We start from the raw sequence: 23,483 nt of genomic DNA, 5'->3' as shown, positions 1-23,483 counted from the left end.
CATGTGAATAAAGCCTAAAAACAGTGCATTGCCTCAAATGTTTGGGTGTACTGTAGGCTACTGTACTTCATTGCAGGAGACTATATAATTGCTTAATAGAGGTTGAATGAATGAAAGGTCTTAGAGGAAAGCATGAATGCAGCACTGTTTGAAGGACTATCTTATCATACTGTATTCATTTGGGAAGGCTTAATTTAAACATGCAAAAAAAAGAATCCAAGGCCTATCTAACTGAGCTGCATTGTGCTGATTATTGAGGCCGGGCGCTAGTCCCTCCTATATTCAGCTATTAGTGTAGATTTTCGTCTTACGCAAACATTAAATTCCCATTGATAATGAATGGAGAATTTACTTCATGTGGACGAGCAAATCGGCTATTTCTGTCCTACACAAAGATTCAATTCCCACTGACAATGAGAATTTATGTCATGTGTCTGAGCAAATCGGTATTTTTGTCCACAAAGGACAAATAAATAGACGTCAGGATGATGTACGATGATAAGAGCGCTCCTCACTTCACTTTTTGTCACGTGAAACCTGACAAGATTGCCACCTAGTCATACTGAAGGCCTATCCTGATTGGCTGCCTCGTCTGTCTCCTCTGGCCAATGGGACAACGGCAAATATACCTGGCAGCGAGGCACTGCAGGCAGGATGAAGAGTGAAGAGCAGCATGATCACACTCACGGGGAAGAGCTCACCCCGACACATGGGGAATACTACAGTTATTTCACATGTTTGCAATGTTCGAACGTCGCTCATTATAACTTCAAACCAAACGCAGGTGAAACAGTGCAGCCAATGCCATCGTGGTGGGGGGTGCGTGGCCCACCACTAGGGCGGCCGTGAGGTTGCGACACAGAAACATACACGTTACTAAAATAATAATAATATGGTGGGGAAAACAAAGACAAAATGGGGGACAATGGACAGCGCCTTTCACCAGACACATTATTACGATGTAATCATTTCTTGTTTTTTAATTCTTTCAGTTGCTGCTGGTAGTCATGGCTGCCAGTTCCCATCTGATGTTGTGTGGGAATTCTGACTGCTCCAGACCATACTGAATAACCACTAGCTTGCATAATGTCTTGAGGCTAGGACTGAAGTCTAAGACATATAGCCTGGCTTGGGCAGCCTCATAGCAGGGAAACACTGAAGATTCTTCCCCGCATATAGGAAACATCAGTGAACCCTCGCTATGAGTCTGGCCGCGCCAGGCTATAAGACATACAGGTCATCAGGGGTGTTGTCTCCTCCAAAGATGATGATAAGATCTCCCACCATGCAACAGCACATACTATACATCGGATACCTTCTTCCAGCCGAAGGTCTCTGGACTGAATTTCCAAAGATCATTGAAGTTATCGTTGTTGTGGCCACCAAATATGTACAGTTCTCCATTGTAGGCAAAGGCTGAATGATTGTTTTTCAGGAAGAACGTGTGCAGGTGTGTTTTTCACGTTATAAAGATTATTTTTAACAAAAGCACACACGAAAAACAAAACAAAAAAGGCTAAATTAATTTTAACATTTTTATTATTAAAATATTCACCTACAAAACAGTCTATACACACTATTTACATGAGAGCTAGCAGTGATGTTTGCTTAGAGACAGAGTAATGGTATTTTACACTAAAATGCTGAGAAACTGCCGACTGTTAACTGTTGAATTTGTTTTAAGTGGGTTTCTAATTTTCCTCAGTGATGTAAAAAAAAGTTAAAAAAAGAAAAAAATCATAATCAATCATACACATTTCCCTGAGGGACAAAGCTGCAATCAAATTTTAAACAATACTTTCCTAATGTGTCAATATGGACATGAATTTGAGGTATATATTAGGTCTAGGCTGAAGCAAGGTAAACTGCACTGGACTATTCATTTGGTCAGAAAATCAGTTTAAAACATTCTTTTAACCACTTAACCACATAGGAATTCAAAATAAAATGATTTTGAAAATAGCTGATCTACAAGCTTATAACACGTCACAGGTTGTGCTGCGTGGTGAACTTGTAGATTGTTTTCTAAGAATATTCAAAAGATTTTTTCAATTTGTATTTGATGTTTGCCTATAATTACATGCCCAAAATGTGGCCTTCAGGGTTAAAGTGGTTTCACCTGTGGCATCCCATTGATGATTTTATTTCCATTGGTTTCATCGACGTCCTCGTGGAGATCGAAGCTACAGTACAATAAGCTGACCTCAGGCCAGAGTAGAGTCTATGGATATATAGTGCTCAGTAGAAAACTCGTATCTCCAAACGGCCTTTTGGTAACTTTTTGGTCAATTACTTTCAAATTCTTTGCTAAATTATTTTCATATTGGTGACAGTATATTTATGAAATGTATTCATTATGTGCTGAACAGGTGTCATCGGCGCTGGGGTGGTGCAACCTGCTCATCTCATAAAATTACCATATCAACTTTTTGATTCAAGTAATTAAAAAACACCAAAAGTGAAGCGCCAAGATTTTCATGCGACAGCAATGATTGTCCTCACATCTGATTCTGAGTGCACTAGAGAAAGAGACAAAAACACACATTTTAGGACAACTGGTAAAAACCATTAAACTATACATTATTATTATTGTTCATACATATGCTAATCTGTGTAACTGTCTTGTATTGTCTGTTGATATAAACCAACTTTAGCTGCTTTCTGGTTGTTCTTCTGAATGTTATAATAACTGGTTTTACAGTATATATACCAGTAAGACGCCCTGAGGGCGAGAAGCGACCTTGCCCTAAAGCGCATCTACCTGGGTGGTGGCAGACTGCAGGGCGAGCGCTGGCGCTTTGGCTTGGGGGCTCAGATCAACATATGGAATTAATTCTGTACTGGCCATATATGGAGCATGTCTTGAGTGTACAGGGTTTGATGAGGTCAGTTCAACATATGGAATATCAGAACAGGTCAGCTCCATATATGGAGATCTAGGGGTGGCAGCGGGGGCAGTGTTTTGAGTATACAGGGTTTGATGAGGTTGGGCCATATATGGAGCATGTCTTGAGTCTACAGGGTTTGATGAGGTCAGATCAACATATGGAATGTCAGAACAGGTCAGCTTCATATATGGAGTTCTAAGGGTGGCAAATTGAGTGTACAGGGTTTGATGAGGGCCCAGGTAGGGCCTTAAGATTCGGGCCTGTTGAGAACTCTAGTTTTCACCGGCTGCCGGGCGCGGCTGCACTAATAACTTTGGAGCGGGCTCGCCTAGAGTTTGAATGGATTGGACAGGTATCAGTCAAAAGGGAGACATCGAAGAGGAACGATGGGTGAGGAAGGATCAACATATGGAGTGTCAGAACAGGTCAGCTCCATAATATATATGCAGATCTAGGTGATGATCCAGTCTTCTCCATGTATGGCTATCCAGGGTTTGATGAGGTCAGTGTCGTGATCTTCATATATGGAGACGGCCATATATGGAGCGTGTCACGAGGCGTGATGGACTGACGGCCATATGATGGTGTGACGTGTCACGAGGAGTGATGCTAGGAGGCGTAATTGACTGACAACCATATATGGAGGCATGACCTGACTGACGGACAGGTTTAACAGGTTTTCATAGTAATCTGCGACCTACAGTCGCAACTATATTTTTTATTTTGTATTTACAGTATACTATATATACTAAGATTTGCAACTTGTGACTTTTATTAATTATATGAGTATGACTGATTAACACCTTTTTCACAATTCCCACAGAGCTGGGACTTACTGTGATTTTTCTTCGGAAATGGTTCACAAATCTCCCGATAGCAAACATCCTGCTGTACTTTATACGTCCTTTTGTACCTGTGGAGTGTAAAATAAATACTTTATACGTCCTTTTGTACCTGTGGAGTGTAAAAGAAATACTTTATACGTCCTTTTGTACCTGTGGAGTGTAAAATAAATACTTTATACGTCCTTTTGTACCTGTTGAGTGTAAAAGAAATACTTTATACGTCCTTTTGTACCTGTGGAGTGTAAAAGAAATACTTTTTACGTCCTTTTGTACCTGTGGAGTGTAAAAACATATGCTACAGAACATTCATACTCTTAGGACGGGAACCCATTTTTGGGGTTTTTACCTTTCAAGACAGGACCCAGTTTTGGGTTCTTGTTGCTACGTACAGTATAGCAGCATATCTTTGACGTCATATATCTTTACGTCATATGTAGACGAGCAAATCGGCTAACCAATAACATAAATGCAGTTGTTCATGAGATGATGTATGATGATGACGGGTGTGATCTTTTATAACATACGTTTTTCAGAAAACTTAGGATTTAGAATATTTTTTTTTTTTAGAATCGGCCTCGGTCCTAAATGGGTTAAATGCCATTAAACCACTTAAGCCCTATATACTGTACTTCACCGTACGTTGTGATGCAATACATTTAGTATCCCACCTTTAATTATAGTTAGGGGGGCGTTGCTCTGATGACAGCAAGCCCAAAGCCTACTTTATACTCTGTAGTATGACTGTGTCACATTCCAGAAGAATTATACATGTACAAACTAACACATTTCACCTATTTATTACTATTATCAAAATAGTAATGCCGGGTTTGACATGCCCAAAATAGAGAACCCAGGTTGAAAGTGATTAACATTCGGGATGCAATGTTTAAACAGCATTATGTCCTGGAGAGTGTATAAGAAAGTCAAGAAGCAGAAGATCCCTGCCTTATGAAGACTTACAGGTAATGACACACTCCACCCTCCCAGACAGGCACGCTCTTTGTCTCAGAGTAGAGACGGGTGCAGGGGTGTGGCACTCGCTGGCACACTGCAAACAAGATAGAGAGAGATGACAGAAAAATCTCATTTAGTGTGAAGTTCAAGTATGAACACTTTTTTTTACATACTGTCCTGTCAAGAGAGAAAAATGTGTTGAGGAGTTTATAGGGCTAGATAAAGTGGGGAGGAAACTTGGCTCTCCTGTCCGGTTGATGGATGGTTTACGGAAAGGAATGTTTAAACAATCGGACTTAGGATGTTTAGGTGAGGAGAGGAGAGAGGCTCAGAGTTATGTGGCCAACGTCTTCCACAATGCACTTTCATCAACATTGAATGATAAGTGAAGTGATATAGCAACAAGCAGGGGGCAGGACTTATTGAGTGTGTGTATGTGAGTGTAGAGGGTGTGTTCGTGTGTGAGGGGCGAGCCGCCCGCATCCGAAACGGTTGAGTAATGACAGTTACCATGTGGGGGTCCCCGGGGGTCCCCGGAACATCCAGAGCCCCAGGAACACCCCTACAGAACTACGTACTGTAGTGTACTCTGTGCTGTACTAACTGGCTACTTTGGTGTTGCAGCTGTCGGTGCACAGACATACACACATTGCTGCGTAATGGAGCGGTTAGGCACCGCTCAAAAATCACACGGGTGTGATTCTTTTTATGTTAGTGTGGGCTTGGGGCACCCCTATATACTTTTATTTTCATCCATGGCACCCTAAATTACATTGTTGATTTTCACTGTCAACTATCACCTTAGCTCCGTTTGGAACCTCTATATCTACGCTGCTACGCTTTAGCTCCGAGATGAGGTTGTAAAGCACAAGGTGCATTGCATTCCCCCATTCACACACACATTCATAAACTGATGCCAGAGGAAAGCATGCAAGCCAGCTCCAACAGGAGCAGCTAGGGGTTCAGGGTCTTGCTCAAGGACGCTTCAACACTAACCCAGGGGGAGCCAGGGATTGAACGGAGAACCATCAGATTACCAAGCTTTATCAAAATAAACCTATTTACCTATACAGTATCTACCTTTCATCTGGCCTCCAACATCTGTTCACAAGTAGCCTCAGAGACCGTGGATTAGTGTGTTTTCTTTTTATAATGGAATACTTGTCATCCAAGATCCAATTGATCATAACCCTGTATATAAAAATGTTCCCACATTGCCTATACAGAACAGAATCATACATACGGTACATCATGATTGGTAGTAAGTAGATGATCAATTGATACAAAATGTGTTGACATTATTCATTCACTGACAAAATTCAGAGACAGGTTTCCTCTCAACAGCAGTAAATAGCTTAAAATAACAATTCTTGTGTGCACAGATGATATACAGTGCTATGCTTTACTTTCATATTCGAGATCATGGCACTCTCCAAGTAAAGCTTCTCACTTGTGAAACTAAAACTGATTCCAGTACAGATAAAACATATAATGCAAAGTGATGGCTTGAGATCAACATTCATCTAACCACCCTATATACTTTGTTGTACAGCAACTAGCTGAAATAGCTGATCATCTACAAGCTCATAACATGTGTAGTGGTATTCCAGGACGGCCCCACTTGCAGGGTACAGCCAGTGGATCGTTTGATGAGGAAACCACTCACCACTTTACCAACTCAAATGAACACTTGGCGAGAGCTTCTGGAAGTGGACCTGAGGAACAGTGCGGCGGCAGTATTCCTGGACGACACCACTGCCGTCAGGATGGAATTACCACAGCAACACCAATACTTTCCATTCACAAACTGCTCAACCACAGATTGCTTTCAAGCTGCTTCACCAGTAACAACATGATCAGCAGAGATCAGCAGAGATCAGCAGAGATTGCAAAAGCCAGATTGCAAAAGCCTTGTAGATATGCAACAACATCCAACGTCCTTAAAGATTATACTTATTACTTTCCCAGCAGGCCTCTCATCGCTCTTCAAATGATCAGGAAGACAGCATTCATGTCATCACAAATTCATTTGTGATGACATGACCATTAGTGTTAATGAGACAACCAGCAAGCCTTTTGTCAACAAATATACCCTCTCAGCACAGCAAAACACAAAATCCTCAGTGCTAATTTCCACTTCAACTTTAAAACCTCTAGATTCAGTCACTCTGCACTTCGATTTATCACAGGCAATAGTTATGCTTCTCACCACTGCCTGCTCTATAATAACCTCTTGAAGAGAAGCGTAATACTGTATTGTAATGTACAATGTGTAATGTCGCAATATTGCTTGCTCTGGGTGGATCTTTGTTGGTTGTAAAGTGTCTTGAGACAACTTGTTGTGATTTGACACTATAATAATATTTAATTGAATTGAATTGAATTGTATACTGTACATTGGTATTTGTGCATCTGTAAGGTCCTAGTAACAGGACGTGTGAAATGTTATTAAACATTATGTCAGTGAGGCAGAAGGAGGGCGGCCCTTTGCTAATCCTGTGGTGGAAATTCAGATTTAGCTCCACTTCACCAAACTGATGGTTGCTCACTCAGATGGTCATGATGAGTGCTTGGGAGGAACTGTTGACATGTAGACATGGGCGGGATGCAGACTGTTGACCTTCTGATTACCAGACGGCCTCTCTACCCTGCATTAAGCCACGGCCGCCCCAAAGGCACAGGAAGGAGATACAAATGCAGATGTCTAGATGTCTTCTTGGATGATTACTTTAGGGTCCATCCCTAAAGTAGTAGTGTTTATTGGCCTTGCATGCTAGTAAAGACGTCACTGAGTTGGTAGAGGTACTACTGCTGTACTACTAGGGTCCACACAGGAACCCCCCCCCCCTCCCATATGATTTGTGAGCAGACTGAAAGGGGTGGCTTTTCACGAGGACAGCTGTACAAACGTTACGATGGGTTGGGACTCCTTTTCAACACTGCATTCATGTGCAGGGCAAATAACCCCCAAATTACAGAAATGTGTTTTATTCTTTATTCTGTTGTGATGATGATTGTATAGTATGATTTACTCAAACATTACAATCAGACAATGCAGTGTTTCTGCTGAAACAGCTGGGAGATAATTAGTTCTCTACAAATAATCAGATTTCTTCCCTGTGCTCATTGTTAATTTGTGTATGCTGCATGTGCATGTGCCGAGTGTGTGTGTGTGTGTGTGTGTGTGTGTGTGTGTGTGTGTGTGTGTGTGTGTGTGTGTGTGTGTGTGTACGATGCATAAACTTACACAGTTCACACTGTCGGCCCTTGAAGCCGTTCATACAGTCACAGATGAAGGAGTCGCTCTCCTTCACACACGTGCCGCCGTTCTGGCAGGGCAGACTACGGCAGTCGCGGGGCGACTCTGAAAGACAACAGCTGCTGTCAGGGCCAAGAGCAGACGACTAACAGCATACATCTCCAGTTTCACACGTCTCACACCCGACAACCTACTCTCTCCATCTTCACTTCTCACCCCTGCACTGATGGCTTATACACTGTAGAATCCAGAGTGTTATTGTAACTCTGAGAGTGAATAAATGGAACCAAATGGACCAGTGTTGGCTTGTGGTTCCACAACTCTGGGAAATGGTTACTAATAATCATAATGACTGATGACTGGATGGTTTGTAGCTGTCAGCTATGAAAAGGGCGAGTACTTTAATTTATGAATCTGCCAAATATGTCGTTATGCTGGTTGTCATGTCTTCCCAACAGACGACAGAAAGCGAGAGAACTGGATCCGAAAAGGAAGGAGATAAATGTATGCATAAGATAATGTGTGCCTTTTTTACAGAGCGCCTGTTTATCCACTGATTTGGTTCCATTTGTATATACCTTTGCTAAAGGATGAGCCCCCTGAGATGCCTCATCTCATTTTAGAGGGGGTCCTCAACACAGATACACAGTACAATACAGTTCACAAACAATACAACAGTACAACCATACATACAGACAAGACAAAACTAAACAAAAGCTCTCCCAAAGATAGCCACTCCCACCCCACTAAATAAATGGTAAATGGTGCATTTATATAGCAGCTTTATCCAAGGCGCTTTACATACAGTAGATTGTGCATTACATTCACCCATTCATACACCGATGGCAGCGGAAACCATGCAAGGCATCAACTAGCACATCGGGAGCAATTAGGGGTTCAGTGTCTTGCTCAAGGACACTTCGACAGTAACTATGGGGGAGCCTGGGTTCGAACTGGCAACCTTGCGGTTGCCATCCAGTCACTCTACCCCTGAGCCATCGCTCATATGGAAAAAATATACCCATTGCACAATAAAACCATGTTACTAAGCAAAAAACAAACATTCACATGCACATGTGATAATAAACAGCAGCATCGAGCAAGCAGGATACAAATATGAAGTTACATGTAAATCTTTCACTCTCAGAGTTACAAATGTATAAATGAACACTGAGGATATCATTCTCTCTCTCACACACACACACACACACACACACACACACACACACACACACACACACACACACACACTCTCCCCCCCCCTCTCTCTCTCTCTCTCTCTCTCCATCCCCTTACCTCCAATCTGTACATTCTCACGAATAATTTCTGTTCGACATTTCGTATCACAATGTTTCGCCAAACACATTAATGATAATCCATTATGTACTGTAGTTTCGACCCGAGGCAATGAGCATGGTGTTTCCATGAAGCGTCCCAAAAGGACACTGACCTCTACTTTCAAATGTGGAAAATCATATTTAGCTTCAGGCTGAGAAGTGTGAGAAAAGTTTTACTTCCATCTGGGATCAATTACTACATGGGGTGGTTGTTGTACCCCTCTGAAGGAGTCCCCTCACCACTACCACACGTTCAAATGGAACACCTACAATACAATGTTTTGCCACGATGTGATGCCATATTAACTTATTTGGTTGGGGACACCATGGCTGGAACACCTTCCAGGACCTTTAGAGAACCACTTAAGAACATAGAGAACACCTACAGTACAGTACACCACCAGAACTCCATAGAGAACACCTACCAGGTCTTGTTCTTGAGCCTTCCTCCTGGATCTCCAGTGCCAGGCTGATTTTGTTGGTTGTTTCCTCCATCCTCTCTAACCTGATTGGAGGATCAGGCCCTGCAAGACATCAATGTTTCCTGTTAGGAAGTGGTGTGTAAACAGGTAATGGCAGTGAATTAATTTACAGTATATATAAATATATAACTGAGACTGGGACTGAGAGTCTGTGTTGCAATAGGGGGGGAAGCTGTTTTAGAATTTAGAAACAGCATGTTTGAGTATGCAGTAATCTGTAGACCTCCCAGGATGCACAGGCTTGAAAACGTGTTGAGTGAGGTCAGAAACTTCCTTTTACCTTTCACCGTGAAGAAACTATAAAACAGTGTCACTATGTTAACGGATATAAAAATCAGAGGAGTGTGTTATGGCTGAACATCAAGACTTTTAGGAAGACATTAACGCCGTCCGGAATACGTGTTAACCATTTTTCCAGACCACTGATTAGTGCCTGCCCATGCTTACAATGTTTTATTACCTGGTGGCTTTTTCATTTGTACTTACTCACACGATGGCGGATTCCAGGTTTTCTGGGTTGTAAGTTAGTGAACTGAGCTGTTATCTTTCCTCTTCTGTCAATAAGCTCCGTGTATCTGCAGCACACAACAAACAATGTCATGTGGTTAATACCACCCCACTTGAATCACCACCAGATGATACACAAAACACAGATGATGTACAGAATAATATGGTAATTGTGAATCAACACCATACACCTAGATCAAAATCCTGAGTGTCAATATTGAGCACTTAAGTGTACAAATGAATACCTGGGCAGTTCCTCAGAGTTCTCTGTCTCTGTTGCCCCTCCCAGGTCCTGAGGTTGAGACGGGGGGTGTGTGCGACTGCCTTGGGTCCCCTGCCCCATTGATGTCGGCCTCTCTCTCCTGCCCCAGCGGGCCTCCATGGGCACTGGGCCAAAGCAAATATGTGCAGAATTCTTCCTTAACAATCATTTAATGATAGGGATTCTCAAAGTATCCCCGGTGAAAGACGAAGACAGATTCATTACGTAGTTAAAGCTACAATCCGGAACTTTTTTTGTACTAACATACTCCACCATAATATGGTGAAGTATTTTAGTTTCATACTAACTACACCATTATAGGTAATTAGTATTTAACTGATTAACATACTCCACCATAATATGGTGTAGTATAACTAACATACTACACCGTCCATATTATGGTGTAGAATGTAACTAACATACTACACCATATTATGGTGTATAATGTAACTAACATACTACACCCTCACCCTAATATAATGTAGTATGTAACTAACATACTACACCATAATATGGTGTAGTATGTAACTAACATACTACAACATAATATAGTGTAGTATGTAACTAACATGCTACACCATTAAATGGCATAGTACTATGTAACTAACATACTACACCATAATATGGTGTAGTATATAACCCAGTACATCTGCAGTGGTTGGAGGTGGTCTCCCTACTCTTCCATTGTGAAATAGGCCCTGGTGTCAGGTAGGACACCTACTGGTTGACAAATAGTACTGTCGGATGCTCATACAGAAGTGCAATATCTCCCCAAGCCAAGCAGATAACATTGAAGCGTGATTTATTATGAGTTGGTGTTTAACTGTCAATTGCAATGGGAAATTGCAATCTACAAGCTCACAACACGTCACATTGCAAGCATGTAGATCGACTATTTTCGGTGCCCGACATAGCACACAAGCAAGGACGAATGAAGCACAACAGTGCCAGGACCTTGAGTTCTGTTACACACTGGGAACACCCATCCTAAAAATGTGTGTGTGTGTGTGTGTGTGTGTGTGTGTGTGTGTGTGTGTGTGTGTGTGTGTGTGTGTGTGTGTGTGTGTGTGTGTGTGTGTGTGTGTGTGTGCGCGCGTGCACTCACAGGTAGTGAAGGCTAAGTGTTGAGGTATGCTGTGAATCTGTTCGTGGCCCGTGTTCCTGACGGCCGTGAGTGCCAGATAATAGTGCTGCCCCGGCGTCAGCTCACGTAGCGTGTATGACCCCAGCTTCCCGTTGGGCAGGAAGCGGCTCCTGGTGTTCAGGCCTCGGGTCACGTTGACCACGAAGCCGTCGGGGATGTTCCTGGGGTGGCGGTTCCACGCGATGTGGGCCGTGCTAGACGTCACGTACAACAGGGTCAGGTTCTGTGGAGGGAGCGGCCCTGCAGGTAATGTGGGTCACAGATTGTCACCATTATGATGATGATATGAAAAGGACTTTGTTGGGCTTCAGAAGCTCTGTCTGTTACAGTAATCTTAGCTGACAAATAGCCACAACATTAGGTTGTTTAATGAAGGAGCTTGTCAATGGCACAAACCACAATTAAAATGTGTTGCTGTCCGGAAGAAACCACCTAACCTCCATTTTGTGGTTTTAGATTTTTAGATTATTTTCATAAATCATTGCTATTGAACAGCCTTTACGTCTCTGTGTTGGTTAAAAAAAATATTTAACCAATGGAAAGTATTAAAAAGTGCTTTGGCGAAAACCTCCTAACTCCACTTGAGCTGGATCTTTATATTTTTTTCATTTCCTGAAAATTCCAGCCAGCACAGATATGTTATTGTCTATTCACATATTCTACATAAATATAGATCAACTTAATTTTCTTTCCAGAATCATTAAGTCAATGTTGGCTAAACATAATTTCGTGGTTAATAAGTCACACATGTTTTGTTTGAATATTATCCAGGGATTTTCTTTTGGCTTGACTGTTCAAATCAATCTGGGATTCTGGGCTTTAAAGTCCAAAGGCCTCCTCAGAAATCAAACACATCCACAGTATATTTTGGAAAATGGTTGCAGTGAATCAGATAAACATGTCAGACCACTGTTATTCAAGCAACATTATTGTAATTGTAATATTTATGAAAACTAAGACATGTAAATAAACAGAAATAAAATAAGTAATTAAAATACTGAATCGAGCAAGCATGCAGTGATTTTGTTTTAGCATTCTTTCAAATTATTTCTGCTTTATTTTGACAGCAGTAGAGAGGAGAGAGGAGACAACATGTGACACAAGTCCCAGGCCAGACTCTATGATTCAGTCACCATGATAAAGATAATATGATATCATCACCTGGCACTATGATTCTATTCTATTCTATGTTTGTTTTTATAAGCGGTGTGTTCGCTCTCCAAGACTCAATCATTGAAAAAGTATAGCAGAGGCCTGCACTCTGAATAAAAAGACTGAACAGGAGACAAGCAAATCATCTGCATCAAATATTCACCGGCAGATGTCTTTCGGTACAAGCCGTTCTACACTTCTTAATGTCTTTACACACCGGGAACGTGACAATTAAACCATCCGAGAATGCGTCTGTGAAATCTTCACATCAAACTATTCATTTGGTGAAGCCTCATTCATAAAGGTTGATGCTTTTACTTTTGACCTCTTTCAAAAAGCTTTTCTTTTTTTTTTTGGTTTACATTTAAGTCGTATTCTGTGTGCATGTGCTCACGTCACAAAACAGCAGTTTAAATGAATGCAAATGAATCGCATGAAATAAATATGGTGTGTCATTGATGTGAGGACCTTCAACGCTCATTCATTTATTCAGCCTATCAAGTCCTCTGATTAACCCCTTAAGCGCTATATAACCCTTGATTACCTTTGATGCAGTAATGGTCTTTTTTCAATGAATTAATCTTTTCTTTAGGTATTAAAATGGTCTTCTTACAAGTTATTAAATTGTCACTTTACTGTCATCTGGGGACCACCCACAGGTTGAGAACCACTGCTCTATACAAGGTCCCCCTCTACAACGCACATCACTGTTGTGAGCTTGCAGATCTATTTTCGCCCGATGTTGGTCTCAGGGTAGGTGCTCATGTGGTTAACAAACAGTATGGTGGTGAAAGTGCACTGGAAGGTAAAAACGTACTGGTCCAGATGTGTAGTGGTCCAGCTGAGTGGCTGCTTGAGGGAAACTCGTCCGGTCTGATTCCACTTTGCGTCAACACATCCAGAGTGTACATCTGGCCAGGAAGCAATGAACTGAGGAAAAGAAGGAGGCAATGCATAAAGCAATGCAACGCAAAGACAAGTAAATACCAGAATCTTCAAATACATCATTCAGAATGCAGTCTCACCCACTTACAGTATCTTAAAATCATCAAAATAATGATGAAGATAAGTGAATGAGACTGCATTCTGGCCTCTAGTGATTGATACAGGAACTGTAGGATATCGTTTACAGTTGGGAAGATATATCTCCATATTTCAACTTTTGATGTTTGTTGTTATTGTCATTCAAGAGTGTCACGCAAAAGTAGTTCACAACAAGCTTGCATATCTGCTATTTTCGTGACTTTTGAATACGTTTGAAAGTGAAAATGGCAGTGACATAAATAATAAATAAATAATAACCACATGTGAGTCATTGGAACACCATGCAGGTATTTTTACATTTCCTCAAAAGTAATGGTTTTGGACATACAAGGTTTCCGCCTGACATTTAATCAAAGCTGTTCTGTATATACAGCGATTCAACATCACCATCTACTGGACATCGATTGAAACTGTCTGTAAGAGGAGGTAACCTTCTACCTCGGAGTAAAGCCTGGTCTGTGTTTCTAAATTGCTGTGTGATTCAGTCTAGACCGGATGGTCTAGACTGGTGTTTGTGGTTTCCATCTTTCTCGGCATCGCTTTGTTTTGGTCTCCCCTGTTTTTAGTCTCGCCAGTCGCTACGAGTTGGAATAAAATATGGATATACCGAATCATTCCAAGACATACTTGATGGATTCATACGCCGCATCAATGCTTTTATTGGGTAGGCCCTAAAATTACGATGCCCTTGATTACTGAGAGTTTTGGGTACTGATTCCGGTTTGTGGTTTCCTGCCTGATGTCTACAAATCAGTGACTACAACATGACGTAAGCTACCATCCGCTCCCGAAAAGGAATGCTTCCCGGGCTAAAGAGGATGTAGTTGTGGGTGGGAATGGAGTTTTTTTGTTGTTGTGGACAGTACGGACCTGAAGGAGTACTCGGTGGTGCTGGTGTTGAGCAAGGCAGTGCGAGTCCCGCTACCGTCTGAGGGCAGGAGAGACACACGCACCTGGCTGACCGCGGCGTGGCGGGCTGCCTGCACCAGCCAGCGGAGCCACACCTGAGACGACGACACATTCACCACCTGCAGCTGCTCCACCCGCCGTGGTTCTGTCACGCACGCACGCACGCACGCACGCACGCACGCACGCACGCACACACACACACACACACACACACACACACACACACACACACACACACACACACACACACACACACACACACACACACACACACACACACACACACACACACACACACACACACACACACACACACACACACACACACACACACACACACACACACACACACACACACAGTTAGAACATGGAGATAAGGTTTCTGCCCGACAGCAGTGATATAAAAACACGCTTCTCGATTAATAGTTTTATACAATAGAATCATTGCTAAGAAAATAATGGATACAATAGGTACAGCTCTAATAATGTGAAACAGTCATGATCATTACCAACACTAGTGATCACACATTAAAGCTACAAACTGGGACATATTTTATGGAATACTATGTTATTTTAACCTATGACCAAGTATGAAGTATCATGTTAATACAATATATAACTATATAAGTGGTGCAAAAGATATCGTTATGCGTTCATTTCCACTGCTACTCACTGGTGCGTATGAGCGCTACGGCGGGCTGGCTGATGTCGTTGCTGTTGGTGTTGCGTTTGACGGAGAACGTGGAGATGTTGTACAGCAGACCTGGCACCAGGTCCGTCAGGAGGTGGCTGTACTGCTTCTTGTCTAGGAAGTCCGTCTTGCGGTTGCCGCGGCCCAGAGGGGCGTAGGTCACGGCAAAGCCGTTCACCAGGCTGTGGGCGGGGTCCGGCTCGTCCCAGCGAAGCTCCACCTCGTTCTCCTCCACCCGCAGAACGTGGAGGCCGGACGGAGGCAACAAGTCTGGAGACATTATAGAGATGATCGGAAGACTGACACTTTCAACCCCGTAAACCTCATATACAGTACTTAATTGGTTGGGATTCCCCAGAGCTCTATACTTGGTCCGCTACTTTTTTGCTTCTACACCCCAGAAGGGACGCAAAATTGGGACCATGTCTGCTGAAAGATTGTTACTTTTCATCGATGGCACTAAGTTTAATAAAGTTAATACCTCCCTGCGCACCCTCTATAACAAAATTTAATGAGAGTTTGATTCATCTGGGTGTGCAAGTTGAATCAGAGTCTCTCTAAATGTCTTCATCTCATACACAGGGGCAGCGGTGGCCGAACGGTTTGCGGAGTGGTCTTGATATCGGAAGGTCGCTAGTTCGTATCCCCGGACCGGCGCGTTAAAATTACCACCGCTTTGGACAAGGCATTGAACCCCTACCATGAAATGTTCTATGAGCAGGGCCTGGCTGTAAACAAGTTCTTGAGCTTAGTCCAGTTACCCTGGGTAAACATAGTACCTTTCCTTTCCTTTCACTGAAACTGAATAAATGTGTTTTTACGGAATAAATGTGACTGAATTGTGGAATAATACAGAAAGATCCTGAAGTGATTAATCAATTCTGAAAGTGTGAACAGAATGCTGAGGTAAGTGTGTCCTGCCTCCTGACCTTTCTCACAGTCCTTGCCCGTGTGGCCGACCTTGCAGGCACAGTTATAGTTCCCTCTCCTGTCACTCCTGCAGAGGCCACGGTTTCCACAAGGTTGTAATACACAAGGGTTCTCCACTAGAGGGTGACAAAGACCAGCTTACTGTGGCGCAACAATAACAGGGCAGTCAATATGTGGCTTTAAAACCACAGCTGCAAGACATCAATTTGGAAGGCAATAGAAATGCACTTACACATCTGGCATTGGTCCCCGAAGAATCCATCCTTGCACACGCAGAAGTGATTTTGTCTGAAAACGCGGCACACACCTCCATTTAGGCAGGGGTTGGACTCGCAACCATCCTGTTCTGAGTTGACAAAAGGTATTCAGGGACACAAAGGCAAAATTTGGTTGATACATTTATATTAAAATAAAAAGTAATTGTATCTCTCTCTCTCTGGCCATTTCATTTCGTTGTATAGTACTCTCTTACATGGTATTTTTCAGATCACAGACATATCATTAGGGTGTTCTATGGCTCTTAAAACCCTAGCCTACATAGGCTACTTAATTAACCAGAGTCCCACAGGGGTCCAGATATATCCTCCGATATCTTTGCCAAAATAGCCCATTTACAAGCTCACAACATGTTGCAACACAGAATGCTGATTGTTAAGAAAACATTAAAACATTAAGTCCATAATCCATATAGACTTGGCTGCCACATGACGTCACGACTCGAGTGGTGCTGTTTTCTTTACGGCATTAAAAGTCCATAGACTTAGCTGCCATATGATGTAATTTCTGAAAGCCAGACGTTGGAGGCTATTGCCCCTCAACAGTGGCTTTTCCATGAGTCATTTATTTCCACTACATAGAATACAAGCTATAATGGAACACAAGTTACATAAAAGACTTGTTTGTAGGATTCCTGGCTTTGCCTGTCTTATGGGAGATTTTGTTATTAAAATATGTTGTTCACAGCAAGTGCGCCCGTTGAGATTAAGACTGCGTAATCCATTTGGATCGCATGGCTGTTGTTCAGAAAGGGCCGATTGATTTGTCCCCGGAATTAGCATTGGGCGAACTCATAATTCTCACAATCTCTAGTTTCATCGCATCCGTACATATAAATGCATCAAACCTGTTGGAGATTTCTAGTTTTTACACTATTTCTAAAATATCAAGACTTATACACTCATCCTGCATCCTATTTATATGTATAGTATGCTACTGTATGTAAGATCAATTATATTACAGATACAGAAATGTGATCACAACGATTTGTTGTTCGTCTTTATGTCATGACTGGTTCATTCGTCATGTGATGCCTGTCTATCGATCTCATTCAAAAATGATGCTTCCTTGTTCATTTGGGTAGAGTTAAACCTGGACTGTACCTGATGTATTACAAGAGGCCACTAGATGGCATGCTTTTTCTACCTGTGCTGCAACAAATACTGTAGTATATTGTCGTTGTTGTCACTGTATTGATACACATGTATGTACATTTAATTTACATGAATTAATTTACATAAAATGTTGAAATCTTGTGTCATTTAATGAAGGAACGTTTTTGTTGTTGTTTATAGCCGAGCAGTCCAATTTACAAGACTGTTTTTCCCTTTTCCAGAAAGTGATTGACTCAGCAGCCGATTTGAACGGGAAACGAAGGTGTTGTGACGGTCTAATTATATTAAAGACGATATAACGTTGACGGTGTGATAATTACTAATTAGACCTGATAATGTCTGATCAGGCGCAAGGGGCTTGTTCTACCTGTCTGACATCGGTTTCCAGTGAAGCCTTCGTCACATTCACACAGGTAGGACGCTATCCGGTCTCGACACGTACCCCCGTTTAGGCAGGGCTGTGACAAGCATTCGTTGATCTCTGGAAGGATTCCAAACAGAGAAACAATCGAAATATTATTTTTACCCACATTTTCCAGTAACCCTAGTGATGATAACATTACCAGTTACAGTTGGCAGGTGGCATCACACTAAAATGTAATTTAGAGCATTGGCTTCACTAAAATCCAGTTTTATGTTGACAAAAACCTGGTGGAAGAAATAACTTTAAAAGACCCAAGACTAAAACAAAATTGAAAATTTCTGCCAAAATTATCACCAGTACCAAACACTAGTCTCTATAGTCAGGATATTTCAGAGAGGATAAATGACCCTAATTACTGTAATTATGTAGCCATTTTAGTTTTCCAATGTAACATTCAGCCCATTATGACTCTCAGGGGATCCACCAAAAGTCACTGTTTCTTGTTTCAAACTCTGTGCGGCAGTGCTTTCTTTTTTATGATAGCACTTTGTGTGGTGTAATTGTGTGTGTGTGTGTGTGTGTGTGTGTGTGTGTGTGTGTGTGTGTGTGTGTGTGTGGTGTGTGTGTGTGTGGGTCTCTATTACAGACCCTCACAGATGGGTGGCTGGCTCCATGCTCCCTGGCTGCCGCAGATGCTCTGGGTGGCTCTGGGCGCCGGCATGTAGCCTGGGTGGCAGTGGTAGACTGCCATGGAGCCTGGCGCTGTCGACGAGAACTGGATCTCTGCGTGCTTCACCTGAGGCGGTGTTCCACAGCCCAGCTCTGGAACACAGTTCAGTACTGACCATTTAAACCACTTAACCCATTAAGACCTGAGGCCGATTCTACAAACACCTCCTAAATCAGTAGTTCTCACACTTGACAAGATTTGTCAGAAGAAATATCAAAAATAGCAAATGTACAAGCTCATGAGCTTTATATAGCTGCTATTTGACATCTAAAATGGCACAGATGCGTTCCTGGTTTTAATGTGTTTTAAAGGTGGTGTAAGTCACATTCTTTTGTGGAAAACAAGTGTTAAATAGCTGTATAGACCTGCCCTACATGTATGGTAATTATTGTTATAGAGTGTTTGTTCAGTAACAGGGGTCTCCCTGTCTCATTCAGTACTTAACCATTTAATACAGGAGAGAGAACTCATACGGGATACAGAATAAACAAGTGAAATTGGAAGTGATGAAACAAAAACAAAAATTAGCATACAAAGTTGGAACTGGAACACTATACAAATTGACGCTGATAGGTTATCTTTGTGGGGTTCTCTTCTCTGCCCGGAATGAATAAAATTGCTATCCCGACCCGACAATACATTTACTGTTAGTGTTTACTAAAGAACTGGATGGACAGACCGCTGTTACTGAACAAACACTCTTTCATTTCAATGAAAAGAACAGGGACACTAGTTTGAAAGTGATGTACAGCAGAAAGTGTAACACAGCAACAACATCACGTGATAATGTCACAGACACCAGCCTAGTGGCAACATAAGTGTGACACCACGTCACAAACAACATAAGACCCAAAAATAGGCCTATGACCCAAATAGGCCTTGTGTTACAATGCACATGGCATGACGCTATGGCAACAGAAGTGATTTTGCACCCTTGTCTTCCTAAAATTAGTGCTTAGCATGCTCGCTCCTATAAGAGCGGGCAGACATGCACCAGCATGTTTTATCGCCTCTTAGTTTACATGGTCGGCGCGGCGGTTCTATATCTGTAAATGATGTAGCGCTCTAATAGAGCAACACACCCACGTCGAGGATTATCTCCCCTCTCAGAACTCTAGGAAACCCAGTATCTTGCACACTTGGCAGCTCAAGATATCCCCTTTGCTTCAGCTAGTCTATTAAAGCCGTTAGGCATGTTATCATAATGCTAGTAACTTTATCGCCCACGTGCGGTTTGCACATTACTGCGGAGTGACAGAGGGTCTGCTCACCTGCTGAGGAATGCGACGCGCTCCTGCTTATCTCACAGTGTCTGCCACTGAAGGCCTCCGTGCACTCACACTTGTACTTCCCGATGTAGTGGAAACAGGTCCCTCCATTCATGCACGGGCTAGAGGCGCAGGGGTCCGGCTTCCCTGCAAGACAAACCCCAGGGAACAATGAACATTGGACAGCGAAGCTCACATTTCTCCTCTGTGTTGTGTGAGAAAGTAAGCGTGTTTGTTCAAACGGTTGCCCAATCTAATAAAGCCCCAAAAGATGATATCAAGAGAAAATTATTGTAAATCGAGCCAGAATGTTTTCCCTTTTTTATATAGAAAGTTACAGTAAAAACGAAGTTGCTCTCGCCATTCTTGTGCAAGCGGCAGTTGCACAACATTGTTATGGGATGAAAAGCCGTATTGCTTTTGAAACTATGAAGCTATTTTCAGCAGAAGATTTAACCGTAATGATATTATATTGTGTGTTGGCAGAGAGCGAGAACTAGAGTAGAAGGAATAGAGAGAGATAGAGAGAGAGAGAGAGAGAGAGAGAGAGAGAGAGAGAGAGGGGGGGGGGGGAGAGAGAGAGAGAGAGAGAGAGAGAGAGAGAGAGAAGAGAGACCAAAGGTAGTGAACAAGAGAGAGAGGGAACCAGTGGGAGAGATGGAGGGAGGGAGCGAGAAGATGAGAGAGAGAGAGAGAGAGAGAGAGAGAGAGAGAGAGAGAGAGAGAGAGAGACAGCAGGGGACACTGACCCACTTCACAGTGTTTTCCTGTGAACCTGTAGGGACACACACAGCGGTAGCTCCCAGCCTCTTCCTTACAGGAGCCTCCATTGCGGCAGGGACCAGAGGCACAGGTATTGAGTCTGACTGGAAAGAGACGGAGGGAGTCTTTCACACCACAGATAAACAGTATACACATTCTATACGTACAGCATTGGCCCGTCGCTGTACATTGCATCGGCCATATTAGTCCAGGCAAGCTGCACCAGATATATCTCCACAATTAGAATTAGAACTCACTGAATTTACACTTGATTTTCAAGAGGTATGGTTTGGTTTGTTGCCATACGAGTTATGTTATGAACACAAAATCCCACATGAAAATGTGCGGTTTCATTCCAAAATTGCAATAGTAGCCTAATTATATAACTAGATTTATATACAGTAGAAATGTATGTTGATGTATGATCCAGTGGCCAATGTATGTCATGTCTATGGTTGAAATATTTAGTATAAAAATTGCTTGCTGGTTATTCATGTTATATTTATTGTCATGTCACTTATTGGTGTTAGTGAATCACCTGCAGACCCCATGCAGTCGTCATCAGTCACGTGATGTGACGACTAGGTTTAAAAGGGAGTTGTCACATATACTGCCGATTATCACCTGATGAAGGCCGTTCACGGCCGAAACGTCGTGTTATATTTATGGTGTTTTGAATAAAAAACAAACACCTTGGAGCAAACCTGTGTGTCTCTTCTCTTCACTGTATGGTTGAAATATAACATATAACATTGCCTCGGCACCATCTTAATTCAATGAGTCATTAATGAATTATGTTTAAAGTGTGTTCAGAATGACTTGTACTTTCTGTACCTTTCTCACAGTGTTTGCCCCAGTATCCGTGCTTGCACTCGCAGGTGTATCCGCCGTCCCGCTCGTAGCAGTAGCCTCCATTCAGACACGGAGAGGAGTCGCAGACCGATCGGTGCTGTACTGAAAAACACACACCGAGACCTGACTATGTTCCACTGTGCTGGGGAAAGACTTAATTAAGCTGCTATATACGCCATTGTATGCAAATAGCAAAAATAGCATGACCACATGCGTCATGTTGTGAGCTAATAGAGGGTATGCGTATGCCGTATGCGTGTGACATCATCATCAAACCCGGAAGTTACGGAGGAATGCCTACTGAGTGGCAAAACACTACTTTCTGGCCTTGACAACCCACGCATCCAATCAGAAAAGTCCTATCTGATTGCATTAAACAACGTTGAATAATGTTAAACTCACTTTGCATGTTGCTTTGCCACTCGATGTGCTTGCATACCCTCTATTATGGAAAATCTTATATGTGAAATGTATTATGCCAAAATAGAAAGACAATGGGTTGGCGCCTCAGGCTCTTACCATAGGGATAGAAGTCCTTATGATCCAGCTCTCCTGCTCCGGTCTGGCAGGTGCAGAGGTAGGTGCCTCCGTATTCCAGACAGGGACCTCCATCGGGACAGGGCCTGTTGGTGCTGCATGGGGTCTGCGTCACCTCTGTGACAGGGACAGATTGTTGAAACACACAAGCCCCTTCACGTTATCCACCACAAGCCTTCATTGTCCTAACTGCATGTCATCTCATTCATTCAGAGACCCAGTGCAGATACTGTTTATGTCAAAAGCTAAGTCAAGCTAAGCTGAGTCATTATTTTATTCTTTAATCTTATGTATAATGTATCTTGGTTTGGATCTTGACTCTTAAGCCCGATCTATACTTCATCGTAGGACAATGTCACAAGCTCTAGTCTGCAAGCTCAACGCATCGCATCCGTGAGGAGTTGTGATCTTCTACATTGGTTATTTTCGGCATGTGACACCATCCCACGACGGAGCATAAATTAAGCATTATTCAGTGTCTCCACGCTTTTGCACAGCGTTGCGTTGTGACGCTCGACAGCGAAAAGCGGGGCGTCAAACCTGAGAAAACCTCGACTTTGACTCTAGTGCACCAGCTTATTTTTTTGTTCAGTCAGACAACTCACGAATAGATTTAATCAATATGTATTATAGAATGAGAATACAAGTGTACATATGATATTTGACTTGGCGTTCGGCTCTGCTGCATTTTCTCCCTGCTCAGCACGATTGAACACCATCATCATAAAACATTAAGAGCAGGGAGATAGATATACAATAAAACTCCCATGGGGAGCATAAATAACAGAGCCCACCGGTGGTGCTGGGGTGGTGGTGGGAGCAAAGGCTACGCATCATCATACGCATCATTTATTTCATTGTTTAAATAAAAATGTCAACAAGTTTCTTCACCTCGACAGCAGACACATGTTGACACACTAAGATCTTTACTTTGAGGCTTGCTGGTGTGAACTGTGCGTAAGGGTCTCTTACCTGACCTTACCTTATCTTATCTCATATAGAGGTCATACTACTCACCAAACTGACAGTATAGTCCCGTGTAACCTGTGGGGCATTCACAAGTCCCGTTGATGTCCACACACACACCCCCATTCTGACAAAGACACTCCTCTGCAGACAAAGAAAGAAAGAAATTAGACAGATAGAAGGGTTGCTCACATAACATGTTTTACAAT

At 42.5% G+C, this 23,483-nt stretch overlaps 1 protein-coding gene across 2 annotated transcripts in view; it reads right to left on the bottom strand.

Annotated features, from left to right (window-relative positions):
- Positions 1 to 1,527: 1,527 nt before the first annotated feature.
- sned1 (sushi, nidogen and EGF-like domains 1) overlaps positions 1,528 to 23,483 on the bottom strand; it is a 44,274-nt gene continuing 22,318 nt past the window's right edge. Inside the window, exons 11-30 of one of the 2 annotated variants that reach the window (XM_080771346.1) lie at positions 23,326 to 23,418; positions 22,291 to 22,425; positions 21,754 to 21,873; positions 20,907 to 21,023; positions 20,161 to 20,304; positions 18,808 to 18,981; positions 18,163 to 18,276; positions 16,637 to 16,750; positions 16,404 to 16,520; positions 15,457 to 15,744; positions 14,745 to 14,928; positions 13,648 to 13,760; positions 11,640 to 11,918; positions 10,518 to 10,659; positions 10,252 to 10,340; positions 9,709 to 9,807; positions 7,935 to 8,051; positions 4,694 to 4,781; positions 3,725 to 3,801; positions 1,528 to 2,519 (exon numbers count right to left, since the gene is read on the bottom strand). In XM_080771346.1, the coding sequence (XP_080627472.1) occupies positions 2,476 to 2,519; positions 3,725 to 3,801; positions 4,694 to 4,781; positions 7,935 to 8,051; positions 9,709 to 9,807; positions 10,252 to 10,340; positions 10,518 to 10,659; positions 11,640 to 11,918; positions 13,648 to 13,760; positions 14,745 to 14,928; positions 15,457 to 15,744; positions 16,404 to 16,520; positions 16,637 to 16,750; positions 18,163 to 18,276; positions 18,808 to 18,981; positions 20,161 to 20,304; positions 20,907 to 21,023; positions 21,754 to 21,873; positions 22,291 to 22,425; positions 23,326 to 23,418 (2,648 nt within the window). In that variant the 3' untranslated portion in view covers positions 1,528 to 2,475. The remainder of the gene's footprint in view (positions 2,520 to 3,724; positions 3,802 to 4,693; positions 4,782 to 7,934; positions 8,052 to 9,708; positions 9,808 to 10,251; positions 10,341 to 10,517; positions 10,660 to 11,639; positions 11,919 to 13,647; positions 13,761 to 14,744; positions 14,929 to 15,456; positions 15,745 to 16,403; positions 16,521 to 16,636; positions 16,751 to 18,162; positions 18,277 to 18,807; positions 18,982 to 20,160; positions 20,305 to 20,906; positions 21,024 to 21,753; positions 21,874 to 22,290; positions 22,426 to 23,325; positions 23,419 to 23,483) is intronic. The other variant, XM_080771347.1, reaches the window with a different exon arrangement.

Source organism: Protomyctophum bolini (assembly GCF_963924005.1).
Source record: "Protomyctophum bolini genome assembly, chromosome: 8".
Classification (NCBI taxonomy): domain Eukaryota; kingdom Metazoa; phylum Chordata; class Actinopteri; order Myctophiformes; family Myctophidae; genus Protomyctophum; species Protomyctophum bolini.
Note: the sequence above shows the minus strand (reverse complement) of the source record. Positions and strands in the feature narration are given on the sequence as shown.